This window comes from Salminus brasiliensis, chromosome 7 (assembly GCF_030463535.1).
Source record: "Salminus brasiliensis chromosome 7, fSalBra1.hap2, whole genome shotgun sequence".
In the NCBI taxonomy this organism is placed as follows: domain Eukaryota; kingdom Metazoa; phylum Chordata; class Actinopteri; order Characiformes; family Bryconidae; genus Salminus; species Salminus brasiliensis.
The window spans coordinates 28,952,130-28,974,208 of record NC_132884.1 but is presented as its reverse complement, the minus strand read 5'-3'; the positions used below and the strand labels follow the sequence as shown (position 1 = coordinate 28,974,208).

General features: G+C 38.2%; 1 protein-coding gene across 2 annotated transcripts; it reads left to right on the top strand.

The window, feature by feature from the left end:
• Position 1: 1 nt before the first annotated feature.
• On the top strand, positions 2 to 20,641 carry itgb7 (integrin, beta 7). 2 transcript variants are annotated; one of them, XM_072684465.1, is made up of 16 exons: positions 2 to 270; positions 4,028 to 4,094; positions 4,450 to 4,529; positions 6,178 to 6,367; positions 6,482 to 6,652; positions 7,595 to 7,836; positions 8,033 to 8,185; positions 9,251 to 9,346; positions 9,474 to 9,563; positions 12,231 to 12,371; positions 15,295 to 15,482; positions 16,239 to 16,465; positions 17,466 to 17,676; positions 17,808 to 17,992; positions 19,083 to 19,243; positions 19,463 to 20,641. In XM_072684465.1, the coding sequence occupies exons 1-16, from the start codon at positions 268 to 270 to the stop codon at positions 19,529 to 19,531; spliced, it is 2,274 nt and encodes a 757-aa protein (XP_072540566.1). In that variant the 5' UTR covers positions 2 to 267; the 3' UTR covers positions 19,532 to 20,641. The 2 variants fall into 2 exon arrangements, with proteins under 2 accessions (XP_072540566.1, XP_072540567.1); XM_072684466.1 differs by having other exon boundaries at positions 260 to 270; positions 4,031 to 4,094.
• The last annotated feature ends 1,438 nt before the right edge of the window (positions 20,642 to 22,079 follow it).

Sequence of the window (22,079 nt, the reverse complement as noted above, 5' to 3'; positions counted from 1 at the left end):
TGCATGCAGGGCACAGCACGTTTCACTTCATGTCACTCGAGAGCTGGGAGTATTACAAAGAACGTTGGGTTGTCGTGTTTAAGCGGTATAAACGTAGGTTTGGGTATGACAGCAACTGTGAGCTAGTTCTCAGGGCCACTCTGTGTAGCAGTATAGCAGCAGTGGTTGTGGGAACTGGTCTCGATCACATGCTACTGTAGGAGCTTAGAGCTGATCTGTGAGGCAGAAGTGAGAGTGCAGTAAGCACAGAGGCTTCACAGCAACGCCATGGTAAGTGTAATGGCATGGTAACTAATCTTTCCTTTCTTCTCTTGATTAGAAATAAATGGATGCTGATAAATAATCTACAATGTTTTCACAATGTGTTTATCTAAAGAAGGATGCTGATCATGACAAAAAATACAGGAAATAGAAAATATTGGGGAAAAAAAACTAAAGGATATGTTTTTGTGCTTTATTTTGACTGAATAGTGGAAAGGGTGTAATGCATATATTTACTAACTGAGTTAGTGCATTATTACCCATCAAAACTGGTAAAAATGTTTTACTTAGATTAAATAATGACAGAGCAGTTTGTCAGAACATGTAGTGTTAGTGTAATACCTTATATAGACATATATAGACATATAGACTGTACTGAAGTATTGACTCATCAGATTCATATGTGACATTTTCTGTCCATTTACTTTTATTAATAGAATTACTAGTAGAACTGGTACCAGCATACGGCGCTGTTATGCAAAAACAAAAAACTAAAAGAAAATAACATTTTTTGTCTGTTTTCTCATGTTTTTACTTGTTTTACATGTTTTACTTTTAACATTTTTTAACATTTTTTAACACTTTTAACATTGGCTTCCAAGTTAAGAAGGATTTTACTCCTGTAAAATTAGTAAAGACATAAAGCTAACACTCAATAAGTAACTACTAATACAATATTTGAATAATAAAATTATGAGTTATTATTTCATTGGTATATATAACAAATAGCGACAGCGAAGTTAAGTGATAAATTGCTCTCATCAGTCCTGTAGCACACACATATACAACACACAACAACAAATACATTCAAAGCAATCTCATAGTCTCTTGACCCAGGATCTTATTGTGCTCGCAGACACAAATGGCCAGCAACTTATGGTTGACTGGATTCCATGTACTGTTCCATGAAAAATAATATGGATTTCCAACTAATTATATATTTCAGTATTTGAAAATTATAATATTTTACTGCATGTACTTTAATATATATACTCTATAATATATAAGTATATTTGTCTTTACCTTTCTTACATCTTAGCTTATAGCATTTAGTTCAGTTCTTTTTGTGTCTTTTTGTCTTTAGTTTAGATGTTAATGTTACCTTGGTGACTGGTTTGTGATTGGATACATCTTTCCCTTTTTTTAGGCCACTAGTAAAAAAGAGAAGGGTGTGCGTGTGTGTGTGTGTGTGTGTGTGTGTGTGTGTGTGTGTGTGTGTGTGTGTGCGTAAGTGTTCATGTGTGTGTGGTGGTGACTGGTTACTCCAGTACACAATAACCTCTGATAAAGAAAATTCAGATGTAAATATATATATATGAAAAAACATTATTAATAAGAGTAAATGTGTTATGTATTTTCTGAGAGATATTCAGGACAGAAATTGAATTTTCTTGCCTTGCAGTGCTGCTTACTTCTGTCCATCATCTGCCATGGAAATTCTTATTCCTTCAATACTTCACAATACCTCAGTAATTACGGAGATGATAAGATAGAAATAGAAATGGAAAAACTATTAATTGATGTGTTCAATGGCAGAGCAGCACATGTTGCAAATCTTAGCACTTATTTTATCACAATGAATTTATGTGTTTTGATTTTAAAATTAAATGTGTATAATTGCAATTATTAACAGCTCCTCATCAACTCTTCCATAATTCCAATAATGATTTGAAAGGTAAAGTAAAGTTAGGCTACAGAGATGTTACCACTCTCTCGACTAATGGTCTTAAGCTGAAGGTAAGAGAGGGCTTGCTAGTATTAGCGCTTCGCAACTTCCTGAGTGGAATGAGGCACTGTCTTCCTTTTTGCTAAAGGGAACCTGAAAGGTAAAGAGCGGCAACCTCAGTGCTTTAAGCGTGTATGTGAACTCTCAAGGGGGCTTAGGAGTAAAGGAAATCTCAGACCACTTTCTGTTCACACCACATCTCCATTAGAATTCAGACTGGATAAAATGAAGATGAATTATGGGTAATATAGAACAAGTTCATCGCATAATATATCTGATTAGCGTAGCCAGGCTGAAAGCGCTGATAAAAAATACCATTCAGTGGCTACATGGATTAATCTTTGATCATTTTTTAACATTGTATTTAATTAACCATATATATTACATTGTATTGCCATTTCAAAGCCACTTGACTGTGCTCATTTATAAAGATTAAATCACTGTAACGCTTGGGCTTTTGTGGCTTACTGCTGTAATTGTGCTGCTGTCTATCATGGACAGCCGTTCTCCTGTGAAGTTAATTTTTACCCAATAGGTTCTGGAAGACTGTGACGCTTGTGGTGTATGTACAGTTATTTAACCAATTAACCGAATGCAAAGTGAATCTTATACAATGCCGGAATCACATTATCAACCACAAACAAAATACACCAAGACCACCTCCTGATGAGGCCAGAGTTTCATTGATAGTCTGTTTAGAGAGGTCTGATGTACGGAAGTCCATAAAGGTCATGACTTACTATTTTCTGTACCGTTATATCAATGTATTTTTCTAGTATACATATACCAAACTCATGACCTTTTTGGACTTCTGCAACAAAGTCACTTCGCGTGTTTACATATGCTAAAGAACCCAATGCTGAAAGTGTGAAACCAATACAATTTATTTAAGTAGATGTAAACTGTGCAGAATAGAACTAGTAACTGTTAGTTTAGCTTGAGCTTAAAAATCAGAGACACTTTCTCAACCACAAGTTATTTGATCATATAGCCGAGTTAGATTTACTGATAACTGACCTCCATAGACTATAGGAAACAATAATAAAAGTGATCAGAAGTTTCCTTCTCCATCCTTCTCTTAAAGAGGGAGCAAGAGAATGAGATTGCGTGGGAGAGTTCTCACTGTGCGTCTTCATGTCTAGCACTGCATGAGAGTAAGCAGGACTTTAACACAGAGGAAGAGGCATGCGGTTTGATTCTGTAAATACCACAGACACTAACTTCCTTCTTATAACGTCTGCAGTCTCCAGTTTGCGAGCGTGTGTGTGTGTCATGCCTGCCCCTGTTCTGTCATGTCTGCTTCTGTTTTGTGTTGCCATGTGCTCCTAAGCACACTGTGTCTTGTTTGTCCTAGCCCTGCCTGTCCATTAGTGTTCCAACCTGTGTGTCCTTTGTAACCACGCCCCCTTGTTACTCCTAGGTGTTCCTTGTTATCCTTCTTATAAATACCCCTTTTTGCAGCCTTCCTTTGGTCTTGTGCATGTTGGTGTGTGTTCATGTTTGTGGTTTGTTGACTTGGCCTGATTGTGTGAGTCTCGTATTGTTTTATTTAGTAATCTTAGTGCTTGTTTGGTTTCTGTTTGTTTTGTATTATTTTCCTTCATTAATAAATATCCTGCATGTACATCCACCTCCATCTTCAACCTCGACAAATTGTCACTGTAAAGGGATGAAAGGAAAAGACAAAGCCAAAATGTCTTGGGATTTGTGTAGCACACCACCTATTGAATTTATGTTAATAATGTCATCATTATAATAATCATTTTATTATAATAAAAGGCCTTAGGGTTAATAACTGAATAAGTCTAGGGGTAATGGGTTAAGGTTTCCCCCAGACACAGACCTGTGCACAGAGTTAAAACATTGGTTAAAACCCCTTTTCCTTTTTATGTAATAGTGGGGCTATGTTTGCTATATGAAGAACCACTAGGGCTTGTTCTATTTAGCATTTCACTTTCAGAAGCCCAGTATGATGCAGCACAGCTAGATGCACTATTTAAACACTAACAGTAACAGCTTACTCTGCCTCTTCACCTCCAGCAGGTCGTGACATTTGGTCTTGTAGGGGTTGTTCTCCTTCAGTTTCTGGGACAGCCATGTGTAGCAGGTAAAGAAATGTTAGCTGATTCATTTTGCACTAAATATACACTATATGGATAAACGTATTGGGACACCTGCTCATTCATTGTTTTTCTGAAATCAAGGGAATTAAAACAATACCATACAGGAAAGGCTTTCTACTAGATTTTGGAGCCAATAGGTTCATGTTTATTTGGCCCAGAGAGTCCTATTCTGTTGGTAATACTTCTCTACAGGGATTAAACAAGCTTTGTCAGCAATTGATGCAACTTAAAGTACAATGCATTCATTACAAGGGGTGTCCACAAACATTTGGACATATAGTGTAGCTATACAGCATTAATCTTTTTAATGATTTAGACAATATTTGGTGTCTCTCTCAGTTCAAGAACCAGTTTGCCAGCCAAAGGCCTCTTGTGATGAATGTCTGAGGAGTCCTGGGTGTGTCTGGTGTAAAGGGCAGGTAAGCTTAAGGCACAGACAGACATGTTTCTAAATATTGTGGTTAATTCAGTTCCTTTTTCTTACCAAGTTGCACTTGAGACATGATCCAACATGCAATCACAAATTGTCTGCAAATGCATTACTCCAATTTTTAGATGATATTTTGTACAACTTGCCAAAGACAGTTGAGTTATTTGAGTTGAAACATAGTAGCTGTCCCATTCGATTAGAAGCCAGTTAGACTGCCTTTTTCTCTTTTCTGATCAAAAGAAAGACAATCAAGAAAGAGAGCAAAATAATTTAGCAAGAGATAAGATTATCCCCCCCCCACACACACAAAAAAAAAAAAAAAGGGAGAGGTAGAGGTTTGTACCCTTAGACGTATGGTGTAGGCCTAATTCAGCTTGCTGCTACCTCTGCACCACACAAAAGATTATCATCGAGATCATGGACTCCGCAGATGTGTTGCTGACTGAAATGGAGGTCTGTGGTGAGCTTATTATAGGTTTCCAGTCCACTTCTCATTCTTGTAAATGGTGCTTTGCATGTTTCGATCTAAAAGGATAAAACCCTATATAAACGGCAGCAACCTATCATAAAAAGGCCAGACCATGGCTACAAAATGCTTGATTGTACTATAACATTTTACACTTTACTCAACTATTACTGAAACTGATTACTTACTGCATACACATACTCAATTACATTGTAATATTTCCCTTTTTCTCTTTTTACTCCTTATTATCTTATTAAAGCACAGATTTCAAAAGCCACATGGCTTTTTTTTTTTTTAGCTTTTTTGTTTTTGTCTTGCCACCAGTAAAGAAAAATGGTTGCAGGAAATAGGCCTCAGAGCATTGTCCTGAAAAAAAAACAACAGAAGGGAAGTGGAGGTGAAGCTAATTGTAACCTAAATGCAGCAGTCTAAAGTATCAGTTCCCATCTGATATGGTGTGAAACACCATTTACACCTGGTCACTTCATGTGACCAGTATCTAGATTGTATCCTGATTAGATGTTGCTTTTACACCCAGTAGTCAAATTTGTCTCTGGTTAGTCAGACTGACATCTAATTGCTGGGACGGAACCATGCCAATTCGCATGTGGACACGAGTGGATATTAGCACTAAAGCTGTAACCAAAACAAAGAGCAAGGTTCCACTCACAGTGTGTGTTCAATGACACAATTCACTTTCTTAAACCAATCAAAAAGCTTTTTTATTGTTTCCAACACTACAAATATTCAAACCAACAGAAGACATTCAATGCATTTGAGTAATCAGACAATGCTAAACTCTGCGTCTACATGGTAAAATCACAGAAAAAGACACAACGTAAATGTTACCAGGTAAAGCGTAAACATGCACTGAGAAATCTGATTACTGAGCTAGAATATATTTCTTAATTAAATTTCTAGACCGTACTCTGATCTAAGAGTATGCTGTTTACATGACCACTTAAATAATCAAATTACTGCAGAAATCTGACAATGATCAGATTAGTACATGCATTGATTAACATAGGGATCAGATGTAATTTTGTCATACTATTTGTCAGACTAAATCTGCACCCCTGGTTAACTATAGGATGCACTGTAGCGCTGTCCTGAGTGCCATCTACTGGCCAATGTCACCTGAAATTCTAATGAAGATTTATGTGTAACACAGGGTTTTCTGAAGCAAGGAGAGTCAAATGAGCGCAGATGTGATTCGCTTAATTCACTGAAGGCCAGGAATTGTACGGACGTCTTTGCCCCCACTGGAGAAAAAATCACAATGAAAAACAGCAACCTCAACAGCAACCCTGAAAATGTGGTCCAACTCAAACCACAGAGTCTTAAAGTCAAGCTCCGAGTTGGTGAGCCACAAATACCTTTAATGAGTAATTTACGTATTTTACACTGCATTTTCATTGCATTGCATCTTCTTAAATTTTTCATTGGTTTATTTCGTAACTTTTTCCTTTATGTAGGTGTGCCAGAAGAATTCAAGGTAGAATTTAGGAGAGCTGAAGGTTACCCCATAGACCTGTACTATCTGATGGATCTGAGCTACTCCATGAAGGATGATCTAGAGAAGATTAAGAACCTGGGCCAGAACATTTTAAACAAGCTGCAGGAGGTCACCAAGACTGTCCGGATTGGTAAGATTCATGAGATCAACCCAGCTAACAAATGTCCTTTGTAAAATGCTTTGGTTGTAGAAATGCCGGGTTAATTAAAGTTTTCAGGATGTCTTTTCTTAAGTTAGAAAAACATTCACATCTCTCATCATCTCAGCCTCATTTACACCAAAAATTTAACATTTTAAGAATCTTGTCTACTCTGTGGTGGTGTATTGCTAGTTAGGATGTTCTTACCTGACAGGTTAACATACAAACACCTTATCCAAAGTACAATACATTCCATCAATGAGCAGAATTTGTACAGCAAATGCATGCAATAATCAGTACCCTTAAACCAATATTATGTAGCAATTGTACCTTAAAATAACAGCTTCAAAATTACGTGAGAAAAATTATATATATGGACTAATAGGGACATTACAACACTGAATTACAACACCCTGTGGGAGACCAGGGTTCGATTCCCAGTCTGTGTGACTATGCTGCGCTACACCAATAAGAGTCCTTGGGCCAGACTCCTAACACTACATTGGCCCACCTCTGTGATACGAGTAACCTTGTAAATCGCTCTGGATAAAAACGTCTGCTAAATGCCATAAATGTAAATGTAAATGTCTCTATCATTGCTATTTCAGATTCGGCACACTGCTAACTGCGCTATCTAATCTGTGCTTTAGTGTTCATGATACCTCAACCGAGAACTGTGCAACACTGCATAATAATTGTGTGTAAAATCCTGTAATATTACTTTAGTGCCGGTTCTGTATCTCCCAGCTTGTCCAGAAATGTGTGAATCACACTTCCCAACAGTAGAGGGTGCATAAAATACCAGTTCTCACAAAGTGCTGCCTTACTATTCTGGACCTCAAACTGATTGTCAGTTTCAAATCCAGTGTGCTGTAGTGTAGCGCTCAATTTACACATACAACACTTTATTTATATTTCTGCTCTGTGTCATAGGTTTTGGCTCATTTGTGGACAAGGAGAGGTTGCCGTATGTTAGCCAAGTAAAGTCCAAGCGTCGGAATCCCTGCCTCAACCGTGTGGATGACTGCCAGCCTGCTTTCACCTTCCAGAATGTTTTACCGCTGACAGACACAGCCAAGGAGTTTAAGAGAGAAGTCAGTAAGCAGAAGATTTCTGGTAACCTGGACTCACCTGAAGCTGGCCTGGATGCCATTATGCAGGCTGCTGTGTGCCAGGTACTGTTTTACTTCTGAGTACTTTAACATTGATCAGCATTAAACAAAAATGACTTTGTACTGCATTTATGCTGTATGCTGCATTTATGCTTTATCAGCAATTAAATATTTATTTATATCATATACTTTACATAAATAAAATGCAAATAACTACTCAAATAAAATATATGTATTCTTTGTTTCTGCATATGTACAGAATGAGATCAAATGGGGGAATGTGACACGTATCCTGGTCTACACATCTGATGACACCTTCCACATGGCTGGAGATGGTCGGCTCGCTGGCATATTTAGGCCACATGACGGGCAGTGTCATCTTAAGGACGGTTTTTATGATGGCAAAACTTTTGTAAGTACATACACTACAATACTCCCTTAAACATCAAGCTTAATAATCTAAAAAGTTGTTCATTTATAATAAGTGATTTTAGATAGGTGGGCAAAACTACTCAAATTATGTCATCAAAAGCTTTCATAAGAAAAACTTGGGATTGTACAATTTACAAGGACAGTGGGATCCATCATTATAAGAACATAGCTGTGAAGAGGTATGTGGTTTAAAATCACTTCAGGAATCTCATTCTTTGTTAGGACATTTCTCAAGAACAAATTTAAGGAAATTCTGAGAAAAATATTGATGAAAGAGGTCCATTGTTCTTTAGTGCAATTCTTTGAAAAAAAAAGTTAAGAAAGTTTCATCTCATTATTAGAAGTTTTTTTTAAGGTTTTCATTTGTAGTCATTTGTAATGAAGCCTTTTATGCTTTATCTTTTTACTGTTATCATAAAGAACACAAGACACATTTTTAATTTTCATTATTCAGATTAATCAGAAAACCAGAATCAAACATAGCCTTAAAATGTCACAAGAAGTAGATGTGAATGTGGAGGAACGAGCCCACAAGAAAAAATCCTCCCCAGAAAAAATGATAAGAAGAGCTTGACATTAAAACCCATTATTTAAACAGTGATTTAAGAACAGTTCTCCTCTTTTGATCTTGTTTAATTGGACATTCATGATGTGAGTAATTCAATTATTTAAACTTATACTTTTGTAAAGTAAAGAAAACATTTATTTTTGTTTAAAAAAAAATAAATAGATGAGAATATTCTTAAGATGACATTTAAATGATTTTATCTTAACTTTTTTTTCTTAAAAGCACCATTTTTTTTTTGTTTTGACACGTTTGTGAATCCAACCCTAGGCTTTATTGACCAATATTCACACATACAAGGAATTTGTCTTCAGTTCCACTCACAGTGCTCGGTAACAGAGAGTACACACTTAGAGTAACATCCATTAGTATGTGTTTAATATACTCTTTAATACATGATATTCATAATCTAGCCTTTGCAAAAAGGTCAGTCTCTGAAATATAAGCATATTATACTGAATTGCTTGGTGTGTGTTTCAGGATTATCCATCAATAGGTCATCTCTCTAGAGTTCTTCAGGCTAACAACATTCAGCTGATATTTGCAGTGACTGAGAAGAGCGTTCCAGCCTATAAGGTCAGATCTGTTCAAGATGCAGGACAAAGTGCGTTATCTGAGATTTTCAGTAGTTAAATCTCTTTCCATCTCTCTCTCTGTCGCTGTGTCTCTCTGTCACTCTCACCACACATACTCAAACTCATAGGCCCTTAGTGCACTGATTCCTCAGTCGGTGGTTGGTGTGCTGGAAGATGACTCCAGTAATGTGGTCCAGCTCATCTCTGAAGCTTATGGGGTGAGTAAAGAGTTTCAGAATGTTTAGCAGTAGATCAGTTGGGCAGGTATGTCCTGTCCTATCTCCTGTCATTTCCTATTTGTTTCTATTATATTTACATTTACATAGTTCGCCCTCCATTGCAAATGAGGTTTATTAGCAAAATATAAAAGTCATATCTTCATATTCAACACAGAATAACCACTACTGCAGTCTCAGGATTATTCACCCCCTTCATGACAAGCGTCTTCAGTACTTAGTAGAGCACCCTTTTGCTGTTGTGACCTGCTGCAAATGTGATGCATAGCCAAGCACTAGCTTCTGGTACCGCTCCAGCGGGAATCCTAGCCCATTTCTCATGGGCAGTGTCATCCTGCTGACCAATATTCCTATGCCTTCTTTAAATCTCACCACAGGTTTTCTGTGGGGTTCAAGTCAGGCAATTGTGGCAGCCATTCCAGAATCCTTTCAGAACTCCTTCTGAAACCAAGCCTCTGTAGACTTTGAGGTATGCTTGGAAGGTCCAATGACACCCAAGGCATGAAGTTTTCTCTTAGGATTTCCCGATACTTGATTGATTCCATCTTGTCCTCCACACACTGCATGTTTCCTACACCAGAGGAAGCAAAGCAACCCCAAAGCATCACTAAGCCACTTTCAATATTTACTGGAGGCAGAGTGTTTATTCAGAGTATGCTTTATTGTTCCTCCTCCAGACATCCACTGATCCATAGGCCCAAAATGTTCTAGATGTGTTTCATCACACCACAGAACAGAATCCTTCTGTGGCATATTTATGTTTTTGAGCAGAGTTTACCTTACCTTTCTTGTGCTTTTGAGTCAGTAGAGGTATACGGGCATGGAGGCCTTCAGTGTTTAGTGTGTGCCTTACTGTATAAACTGAAGTGCCTGCTGCCACCAAATCTTGCTGCAGGTCTTTTGCACTCGACACTCGAGAGTTGTTGACCAATTGCCTCCCCAGGTTATGGCTTCCTCTTTCCTCCACGTCCAGGTAGTGTAGCCAGTGTTCCTATAACTGTAAACTTGTGAACTGTGCTTTCAGCTGTATCTCTAGGAACATTCCAAGCCGTTGCTCTCTATATGAATCCTTTTTTATTGTTAATGAATCTCTTATGAAACTCCCTTGACTAAGCCATATTTCTAACATGCAGTCAAATGTCACAGTTAACAAACCCCTAGCCAGTCAAGGTATTTGATTTTATTGTGTTTATCTTAAGCACAATGAAACAGCCCTTGACTTGGCACCTGATTTGCAAATGTGTGCTCTTAGGAGGGATTCTGTTCAGGGGGATACACCTGCAGTGTTGGATTTACAGAATATATTGTTATAGTAGTTGTGTAGAGCTATTTTTAATGGTTCTAGTTTGATAGGTGTATTGCAAACAACTAAACATTTGTTAGTTTTGCTAGAAAACCTCATTCACAATTTTGTAATAGAGACTTGTGATTGTGAAGACCCTTTTCCTCACTCAAGGAACCATTCATTTTTAAGAGTGTAGCTAAACTCTCCAGAAGATTTCAGTCATGTTTAGTGACTTCATTTACATGGTAAACAGCTGACAAATCTGGCCACAGCAATATCAGGAGTTCCGTGCTGGCACCCTTACAACATACTCTCTGTGTCAGTGACAGTAGCAAGGAAATGTTAGTCATGCTGCTAAGAAAATATCTTCTGTATGCAGTATTCATCTTGCTCTTACACGCGCAGATGGCACACTTTCACAACCCCAGTGACACATTTAGTGACTGTCGACATCCATGTCTCACGTCTTAATGTCTTATCAAGCGAAACACTGCTAGTGGATGGCAAGTAGATGAGTTACGCGAATGACATACATTGCTTCTGATAAGATCTCACATGTATAATGATGCACCTCTGTAGTTTTAGGTGAATCCATTTATGACGTCTGTCTTCTTGTGGCTCAGTAATGAGCTTCACCTGAAATGAACTGTAACCTGTGCTGTTCTGTCATTTTCCATCCTCACCCAGACATTTGTTGTAAAACATGCTGCCCTCATTTTTATGATATGTTGAATTTGCTTGTTCTTGTGACTGTCCACATGATCCACGTGAAAAGACCTTCCTAGAAAAAGAACTGAAACTTAGGCTGTGTGTGTCTATGTGGATGGTGTAGGTCACTGATCATCAGACTTAAAAGGTCTTCCTCAGACTAACAACCAGTATAGTGCACAGTAACTCTCACACACACAACATTTCTAACTGGGTTTATTTGTGTTACAATAGAGGTGTAGTTTCTTCCTTTGAGTAAATTAGAAACAATTTTATCATGAGAAAATACAGTTACATGGTTCATATATCATACTGTCACTGTCTTGCAAGAACTCCAAAACTGTCTCCATTTATGCTGGTTTTACTTTTTGATATAATTTAAATATGTCAGATGTTCTTTACATTATTTTAAACTTCCATGATGAATGGACCAATAAAAATGCTCAAACATGAACAACATTTGTTAACAATTAAGGTTTTTAAGATTCGTCGTTTTGGAGATATGAGGTTTTTGTGTGACAGCGACAATGAACTGTATATGTAGTGCTGTACAGGTAAAATGGTTCAAATATCAGAATATAATAAGAGGCACATTGTGTGTGTGTATGTATGTGTGTGTGTGTGTGTGTGTGAATGTGTGTGCGTATTGCCTGCAGAACCTGTCATCCACTTTGCTGCTGGAGCAGGACCGAACCCCTGCAGGCCTACAAGTGTCCTATAGGTCCTACTGCAAAACAGGAGAACCCAGTGAGTGGCAGCGCAGAGGAGAGTGTACTGGCATCAAGGTCAACGAAAAGGTCAGCTCCATCACTGTCACTTTCATTATCAGCAGCCACAGCCCACAGCATCAGCAGCACAGGCGGCAGCCCCCAGAACAAGCAGAGACTGATTTTATGCTCAACTTAAAGCAGTGAGAGCTAGCCAGGCTGAAGTACAGAACTGTTAAAGCTTAAATCTAAGCCTCCCCAGAGAACCAGAGAGAGAAGTCCATATCCTCCCAAATACATCTAAAATATCTTTATGCATCAAAAAAGGATTATAGAGGTCATGTAAATAAAATATATTTAAGCAATGGAACACAAGATGCCATGTATTCCTGCAAATAACATCATAGCTGTGATTCGAAAATTATCTGATCCATATGTTGAGCTCTGTATACAGTCTAAGATAGCTGCTATAGAAACTATAAGGCTCACCTTTTTTGATACGGATAGAGCTAATAAAGTGTCCAAGTACCAAGTTCAGCTAAAGATGTTAGAAAGGAGAAGACTGGTGACTGGTCGAAATATGAATGGAAATTCTTGTAATATTCTACTGGGGAAAGCCCCCCTCAAGTGTAGCAGCCAGAAAAAAAAGCTTAAAATGTTTTTTTAGCAGTATTGAGCCAAATGCTATGTTAATGTTAATGAGGTTTTTGTCGGGTTGACCTTCAGTTCTGAGTATTTTGATCTTTCCCTGTTTATAGAAATGGGAGCCTGGTCTTAGAAATAACTTTGGTTCAGCTCAGCCTTGTTAATTGTTGTCAGAAATATCTGCATGGTTACAACCATTCTCTCATCTGTTACAATTCAGTTCTAATGGTTGCCCATACTTTGTTCATAAACAGTAGGTGCTGTAACCAAGGTTGCTTGTATAAAAACTCGAATGTTAACGCTCCTAATTTGATCTGTTTAACTAGTGCAAATCAGAGTTTTTAAAGGGGGAGTGTTTGCTTGAGTAAACAGAACTACATAGAGCTAAAGCTAGGTATAGATTACAGCACATACTGTAGGAATTCCCATCTGTTATTGACACTGGGGCTCTAGACAGTTTGCACAACCTCTTTGTCACTTCCTTCCAACTGTCTACAAGATCCACATGACCAGACTTTCCGAGAAAAACAAGGTTGCTTGTAAAACACATATTGCTCAAAAACATCTTATCTGCTTCTTCCTGGTTAGGGTTGCTGTGGGTCTATAGCCTGCCCAAAATCATTGGGCACAAATTCATACGGGCACTAGGTTGTGCCGCTCCTCTTCTCTACTCACAGATTTCATAGGCTAAAATAATAGCTTGGCCACAAATCTAATTTGCACAACTTTGGCCTAACCCAGAAAAGTAGTTTCTGGATTGCTTCTTTAGATTTAATTATATGTTCCCTATTGTAATAATGACTATAACTGAATGACACACTGTTGTTGTGTAGGGAGAAAACTACCAATAATGTTACAGCGTGTTGAGCTTGGGGGCGGTGGCAGGGGCAAATGCAGGGTTTTTTTTAACCATAAAAGCAACACAAAGCAAACAGACTACAAAAGGGACACATACTGGAAAAATAATCCAAATACTAAAACTAAAAATTAAACAAACAGGAACAGAACAAACCAACCCACCAAGCACTAAAACTAACAAAGAAAACAAACACTGAAACGTAACCAAAGACACAAGCAAACAAGACTACCTAACAAACCATAAACTGCCACAGAAACAGACTTGTTTACATGCACAAAACCAGACCAGGGAAGGTTGAAACAAAGGGGTACTTATACAGAGAGACAACGAGGAACACCTGGGACTAACAAGGGGTGTGGCTGCAGAGGAGGCACAGGTGGGAACACTAATGAACAGGAGGGGCTAGGACAGATAGACATAAACAGATCCTCCTGCTGGAGAGCACATGGTTACACAAAACAGAGGCAGGCAAGACAGAAGTCGTAACAGTTAAAACCACTAGCTGTCAGTGAGCTATTACACCATGTTGGAGACCAGGGTTCGATTCCCAGTCTGGGTGCGCTACACCAATAAGAGTCCTTGGGCAAGACTCCTAACACTGCATTGGCCCTCCTCTGTAATATGAGTAACCATGTAAGTCGCTCTGGATAAGAGCGTCAGCTAAATGCCATAAATGTAAATGTAGAACAGGGGCAGGCATGACAAATAAACCTGCCTAAATCTAAGTAAACATATCCGAGTACTCTAGTAGAGCACACTTCAATTTTATTTCAAAAGTAAAGAAGTAATAAAAAAGAATAATTTTAAAATGTTAAAGTCCATTGTACCCTCTAAAGGCTAATTTCTGCTCAACATTGAATACGGATATGGACGGAGCCTTATGTTTGTACTCTGCATTCATTTCATCTGTATTTGGGCACGTTCTCAGAAACCTTAATGACCACTACCATGTGAACACTGTGAAGAAGAAACTCTGGTTATCACGACCTTGTCCACCATTGCAATGCTTGTTGTTGTAAGGAACCTTTGACGCTGTATTTCCCTGTAATGGATATTAAATCCATTACAGGGAAATACAGCGTCAAAGGTTTAACGCCCAAGCCAACGTAAAGGATGCAAAGAAACATGTGAGCAGTGACTGTTACATCATTTGAAACGGACATCTTCATTTTCTTAGGTAAAGGGAGTATAAGTATATAGTTTTCATAACTGAAAAAACAAATAAACACAAAAACAACTTCAAAACAGCCCTAATAAACATTTAAACTAATGAAATGTTTTAACGTGGACTCATCCCTCTACGCATCACTGAACAGACCTCTGTCAAAACACTCTCATATAGGTATTTCATTAACTCATTAATCTTTATTTTTGTGAGCATTATCTATAATATATTTGTCCCACAGATTTTTCAGTGTTTCTCTGAATGCACTCCTACTGGGCTCAGTTCAGTCTCTTTATATCTGTGTGTGGTGTCCTGATTATTGTTGGTGCTTTTGTTGGTTGCAGGTGGAGTTCACAGTTCGTCTAAACGCATCAAATTGTCTGCCGGGGCCTGAGGTGCTTGAGATTCGAATGCAGGGCATCAGTGAGGTCCTGAAGGTGACTGTGGAGACACTGTGTAATTGCAACTGTGACATTGAGGAGAACACAGAGCACTGTAAAGGAAATGGAACACTCATTTGTGGAGTCTGCAGGTAGAGTTATCATCTCTTATGGTCTGCAGCACCCCCTACCAGCAGGGAAAGGGAATTAACCAACTCACCTTGCCGCTGCAGATTTTCTCACCAGTGATACTTAACTGCCCAAACTTATTTTAAACAAAAATCTGTCAATTAACTTTAAGTTCAGAATAAGTGCCAGTTACAAACTTTACACTATGAGTATACAGACAGAAAGTTAGGACATCCCATAAAACTTTATGTAATGAATAAAAATAAAATTTTTATATGAGGAAAAAGATGGGATATTCTTGCATTTATTACTAGTTCAAATGCTTAAATTAGAATCAGGTGCCCGACGTTAGCTGCAGATGATTAGAACATTAGGATTTTGGAGGAGCTGGTCTTATTTAAACCTCATTTAGTTTGCTCTTGATTGGTAAAATGAGTGTTATTACCATGGTGAGATCCAAAGAGCTTTCTGATGCCTTCAGAAAGAAGGTTGTAGATGCAGGTCAGTCTGGGGAGGGATCTAAAAAGAACACTTAGAAATCAGCCATTCCACTGCCCACAAAATAGTTTAGTCCATGCCCCAAAGGTCAGATCTATTGTGACGGCACAAGGGGCGACCTGTTCAATATTAGACATACGGTAGGAATGTCATGAATGATCGGTGTATTAACAATATTGATACCCTGGTGCACCGTGTGCTTCTTATCATTAATGTGAGTTCATAAAAGCTCACCCAAAACAAACTCTTACCACTAGTTTTTGTGTGTTTGTATGTCTCAGATGTCATGAAGGTTACCTGGGTCAGCAATGTGAGTGTAAGCAGCATCGTGACATGGCATCCGCTGATGTCATGCTAAGGAGCTGTCGGCGGAACAACGAGTCCCAAGTGTGCAGCGGGCATGGCAACTGTGAATGTGGCAAGTGTACATGTAGCGGGCATTTCAGAGGCGAATTCTGCGAATGTGATGATGACAGCTGTGAGCGCCATGACAGCAAAATCTGCAACGGTGAGCTGGTCAATAATACAATGGCCAGGGCAATGGCCAGACAACACTTCACTATATTAACCAAGTTTCTCTCTGCTGCATTGGTGGTGTTCAGGGGATTACCAATTTCAGGGAGTTCAATTTGTTGGTTTCCTGGCACAAACCAGACTTTTAAGCACAGTTCACATATTTGTGATTGAGATCTTTGGGAAGGCTATTCCAAAAGCTTCATGTTAATATGCTGTGTCCATACCACAGGCACTTTCGACATAGTTTTTGGGGTCATTATCCTGTTAAAACTCCCAATTATGTCCAAGACTATGGAAATGAATGACATCATATCAGGGGCATGATTAGACCCATTAACATGCCTCAGGAAAATGTTGCTATTTAGTTTTCTTTATTTCATTTAACCAGGAAAGATCTCACTGAGGAGAAAAAAAAATCATTTTCAGTTTCATTACTAACAGTGTAATTAGATTGGTTAGTTAGATGAAGGCCAGCAGATGTTGAATAACAACCACTCACTATTCTGTATGGGAGAGTATCTGAATAGTACTTTATAAGAATCTATTGTTACTGATATTTGTAGTCTGTGATTACATGTATTGTGATGAATATTGTTTTGCGAAAAAGTATATAAATATTGTGATATAGTATTTTTACCATATGTCCAGCCCTACAATACAATATAAAAAAACGTTTACCTTATGTAATACCTAGACATGAAACATATTCCAGTCAAATGGAGCACGATACCTAAATGCTTATTTCCTAGTTACGTACGTATAGGAACATCTACTTTTTAAGAACATAGAGTATAATTGTCAGTCTAAGGTCTAATAATCTAAGCAAGGAGGTAATAGGCCTGAGGTAATGGATTTAAAAATCACTGAATAATGAGTATACCAATGAATAAGTCTACATTACTCATTATCAAAAGAACAGTATGTACATAAGAAATGAATGTATGACACTGAATCTCTTCTGTGTGTGTGGGGGGGGGGTGTATTTGTTACAGGGCAAGGTACATGTGAATGTGGCAAGTGCCGCTGCACTGAATTATACACAGGCTCTGCATGTGGATGCTCTAAGGAAAGAAAAAAGTGTCTGAATAAGAATGGGGTATTGTGTAGCAACCATGGGAATTGTACGTGTAACCAGTGTAAGTGCGAGGCTGGGTTCTTGGAACCGGATTGCTCCCAGCTTGCCACTCCATGCCTAAAATATAAGTAAGTATTTGTTTGCCTATTTCATTTAAACCTTCTTTTCTGTTCCTTCAACAGGCAAAGATATGTCATTAAAATACTGTTTCAGCTCTGTTGTGTGTATGGTCTTTAAACTTTGTATGTGCTATGTTTAGAAAATGCGTGGAGTGTACAATCCAGAATAAACAGCACAGTCACTCATGCTTAGTGGATTGTGAGTCAGTCCAGCTAATCCATCTGAAAGACAATCCCAATCTGCCATGTGTACATGAGGGTGTCATTTATGACGTGATGCTGAAGCCGGATGGCACAGTGATAATCCAATATGCTGATTTGCCAGGTATGTTCTGCACATTTTTAAAAGCTTTCTGTTTGAAGTTAACTCCTTAAACTCACCAGGCCTGCAATGGCTCCCTGTGGGTGCAGGAGAACAGCTTAAGCAAACTAACTAACCATGATAGCCTGATTTGGAATGAAAACATGTTCTCTGACGTGAGCGCTCTCCTTATATAAGGAAAGCATATTTCTTCACATTAGCCTTCATCCTCCCAGCAATGGCAGCATTGTGTGATGAGGTGGGAATAGGGAATAGCTAAAACTGGGTTGAAAATTATACAAGTATATATATGTAGATTGTATATATATAAGATTGTAATATAACATCAAATCAAATCACGTTTATTTTCACGTCACATTAACATGTGTGAAGGTGAAGGGGAGTGGGAAATTAGTAAAAAAACTGCAAGCGATTCATGTCATGACATATGAAGATGTTACAGCTTGCTCAACATTTGCTCATTTTATTAGCTCCACTTGCCATATAGGAGCACTTTGTAGCTCTGTAATCACAGACTGTAGTCCATCTGTTTCTCTGTATACATTGTTAGCCTTCTTTCGCCTTGCTCTTCAATGGTCAGGACCCCACAGGACCACCACAGAGTAGGTAGTATTTGGGTGGTGGGCCATTGTCAGCACTGCAGTGACACAGACATGAAAGTGGTGTGTTGGTGTGAGTTGCGCTGGTACAAGTGGATCAGATACAGCAGTGCTGTGCACAGTCTATTTTGGTCATTCATCGGTGGTCACAGGGCACTGCCCACAGGAGTCTGTTGGCTAGCTGTGTGTGTGTGAGGTGTGTGTGAGTCTATGTGGTGTGTAGAGTCAGTTTAAGTTACATTTATAGTCAGTTAGTGTTTCTTTTCCCTGTAAATGTTGCCACATTCATTCAAGTGCTAAAATTAATCACTGCCCTGAAAAGCAGCACCTTCAGCACACGGGTGCCTTTTTAAGGTTTTTAAAACTTCTCCAAAACCATCTCCACACACTGGAATTATGCCACAGAAAAGAAGACTACTATTAAAAAGACATTTGACACCACCAAAACAAGTTCAACGGTTTAGATACTCAGTCTTTGTCCTTCTGGTTCACAGGCAGCATTGATAAAACTGCGGTGATCATTGGTACGTCAGTCTCAACCATTGTTTTTATCGGCATTGCCATCATCATCATCTACAAAGTATTGCTGGAGTTGTATGATCTGCGGGAATATCGCAGCTTCATCAAGGCACAGGAGCAAACTGACTGGAAAGAGGTTTGTCTCTCTCTCTCTCTCGCACTCTCTCTCTCACACACACACTCATACACACAAAAGGCTACTGGCAGGATTTTTTTTTACTGATTTACTTTCATCCTTGCTAAGACAGAAGATTGTCATTGTTAGCCCTGCCATTCAGAAGTCTCAAATACTCTAAACCTAAATTCAGTTTAGTTCAGAATTAGTACTTAACCCTTAACGTTCACTGCCTTTCAGACTCAAAATCCACTGTTCCAAGGAGCCACAACAACAGTGCTAAACCCTCTGCATACACAAGACTGTTAAAGCATCACGACTGAAAAGAAGGAACTGATGAGCGTGTCAGTGTACTTAAAGTGTTTGTGAGAGCGCTGAACTTTGGCTATTATAATCGTAAAATATGTTGTAGTGTTCAGTATTTCAGCAATAAATTATATATGAAGTTTTTTTACATGTCAGAGTAGTATATGGGCTCCATATTGCCATAACCAGAAACAAACTATCACAGTTATGATATTTTTATGGCTGCAATTTGAAACGAGTTAAATAAGTTGAATGTTAATCTGTTTTATATTTAATCTGTTTTACATGAAGTGTGTTTGCAGGGTGAGTAATGATTCAGTTTTAGGTGTGAGCACTGAAACTATTTTAGAACCTACATGTCAAATGTGTGTGTAAAAAATATTCATAAAAACATATATACAAGCCTTTTCCCCCATGTTTTGCTTACATTTTCTTTCTTGCTTATTCTTCTCCTCCTCCTTCTTCTTCTCCTCCTTCTCCTTCTCCTTCTCCTCTTCTTTCTACTCCTTCTCCTTCTTCTTTTTAAGTTATTATTATTTTTATTATTATTATTTGGGCCCTGAGTACAGTACACTGATGTAATCTTTTTTTTAATTTTGAAGATGTATATACATCTATTTATTTTTTTTAAATGTATTTGCTTTGCAGTGGTTTTTTTGGAGACTAATTTAAGTTTTTACATTCGATAATACATGTATGGTCATGATTTGTAACATTTACATATTACATATTTAACTATATTACATATAGTTAAATACACACAGTAAACATGTTGTATTTTTGTATTTTAGCATTAGTGAATTGGTATTTTTAAACTTCCAACTTGATCAATTGTTTCATTATAGATCAACATTTTTATAGACCAACAAACAATTAAATATGTCCCCAACTCAGTTAGTTAAGCTGACTCTAAATTCTTTAGCTGGATTAAACATCCTAGATGAACTAACCTAATGTGTCACACTGGTTTCTCACCTGCACAATATGTTGTGTTATACATTCTATAATCACTCATCACAGAACAAATCTGGTCACTTTAATAGTTTGTATTGTACAATGAATAAACTTCTCATGGTGGTGAAGCTGCTCAATAAAACCTTTATTTCTTAGCAATGTCAGATTTCTCTCCTAACTGTTCATTCTGAAGTTTTATTTATATAGCACTTTCACAACAGACATTCTCACAAAGCAGCTTAACAAGATCCGGGTCCGAGCCTCTTTTGAGCAAGCTAATGGCGACAGTGGCAAGGAAAAACTGCCTCGGATCAAGAGGAAGAAACCTTGAGAGGAACCAAGACTCAAAAGAGGAACCCATCCTCCTCTGGTCGACACCGGAGAACTGTGACTAATGTAAGAGTGAATCCTTGTAGGCTAAACCGTTACATGCACAACTATGCAGCACCATCCTGCTGTGAATAGATTAAAGTAAGTCAAAGGCTGGTAGCTGGATGGATTTATGAATAGACCTGAAGCTTCCTGGAACTGAAAAAGTGCTAAATGGGATTCTCCTACTAGACTCTGAAGGCTGCTGCACAAGTTAAATCAAAGTTATGTATCTCACACTGCTGCTGTTGTGAAAGGCATTCATGCTGTTGAAGGCAGAAAGCTTTTCAAGTCCTTAACAACTTAACCTCTTAAACTCCTAGAGTTTTATCAAATCCTATTAGTGCATTATTGTTTAGCAATGCTGCCCCAATCATTCTTAAGGTCTAGGAATGAGGAATGTGAGGTCCTGTGATGTTAGAAAGCTAAAAAAAACGTTCCTGTCATGTATGAATTAGAAGTTACCTGGAACTGTGATAGACATATTCTCTAACTGGCTACAAGGGGCCCTTGTACATTTTTGCATACAAATGTATGTGGGGAAGAAACTTAACAGTTCGGCTATAGGTGGCCTATTACTATTACTACTATTGCAAATATCACCCAATAGCAGTGCTTTATGTACACTTTTTAAGCTGAAGAATTGTAGCAGATTGAAAATATTGCTGTACTGCATTATTAAACTAAAGGTCACATCGATGGCCAATAAGACTGACAATCTCACATACCTTAAAGTTGAACTTCTGGTTGAATAACCTGAAGGGGAGAATTGGCCTTAACCTTTGCCTCCGAATTCCTGCATCACTGTGGGCTGAGGGAGCACAGGAACTGCATCAACCACCAGCTCATGGAGCGGGAATTTTCCTTCAGGATCAAACCAGCCACTATGTTAGTGAGATGTCCTAGATGTTTAAAGGAGTGGACCCTTTTTTGTTTCCATCCGGATCTGTAAAAAGGCCAAAATGACAAAGACTGACCAACTGAAACATGTGGGGAAGAAAGATAACAGTTCAGTTAAAGGTGGCACTATTGCAAATATCATCTAATAGCAGGGCATTATGTACACCTTTTGAACTTGAGCTGGAGAAATTTAGTAGCAGAAATTAAAATATTGCAGCAATGATTAAAAAGTACCATAAGTGTTTGACCACCAAGAGTGTAGCGTCTGCATTATTAAACTAAAGGTCACACTAATGGTCAATAAGAGGAAAAATCTCACGTACCTTCA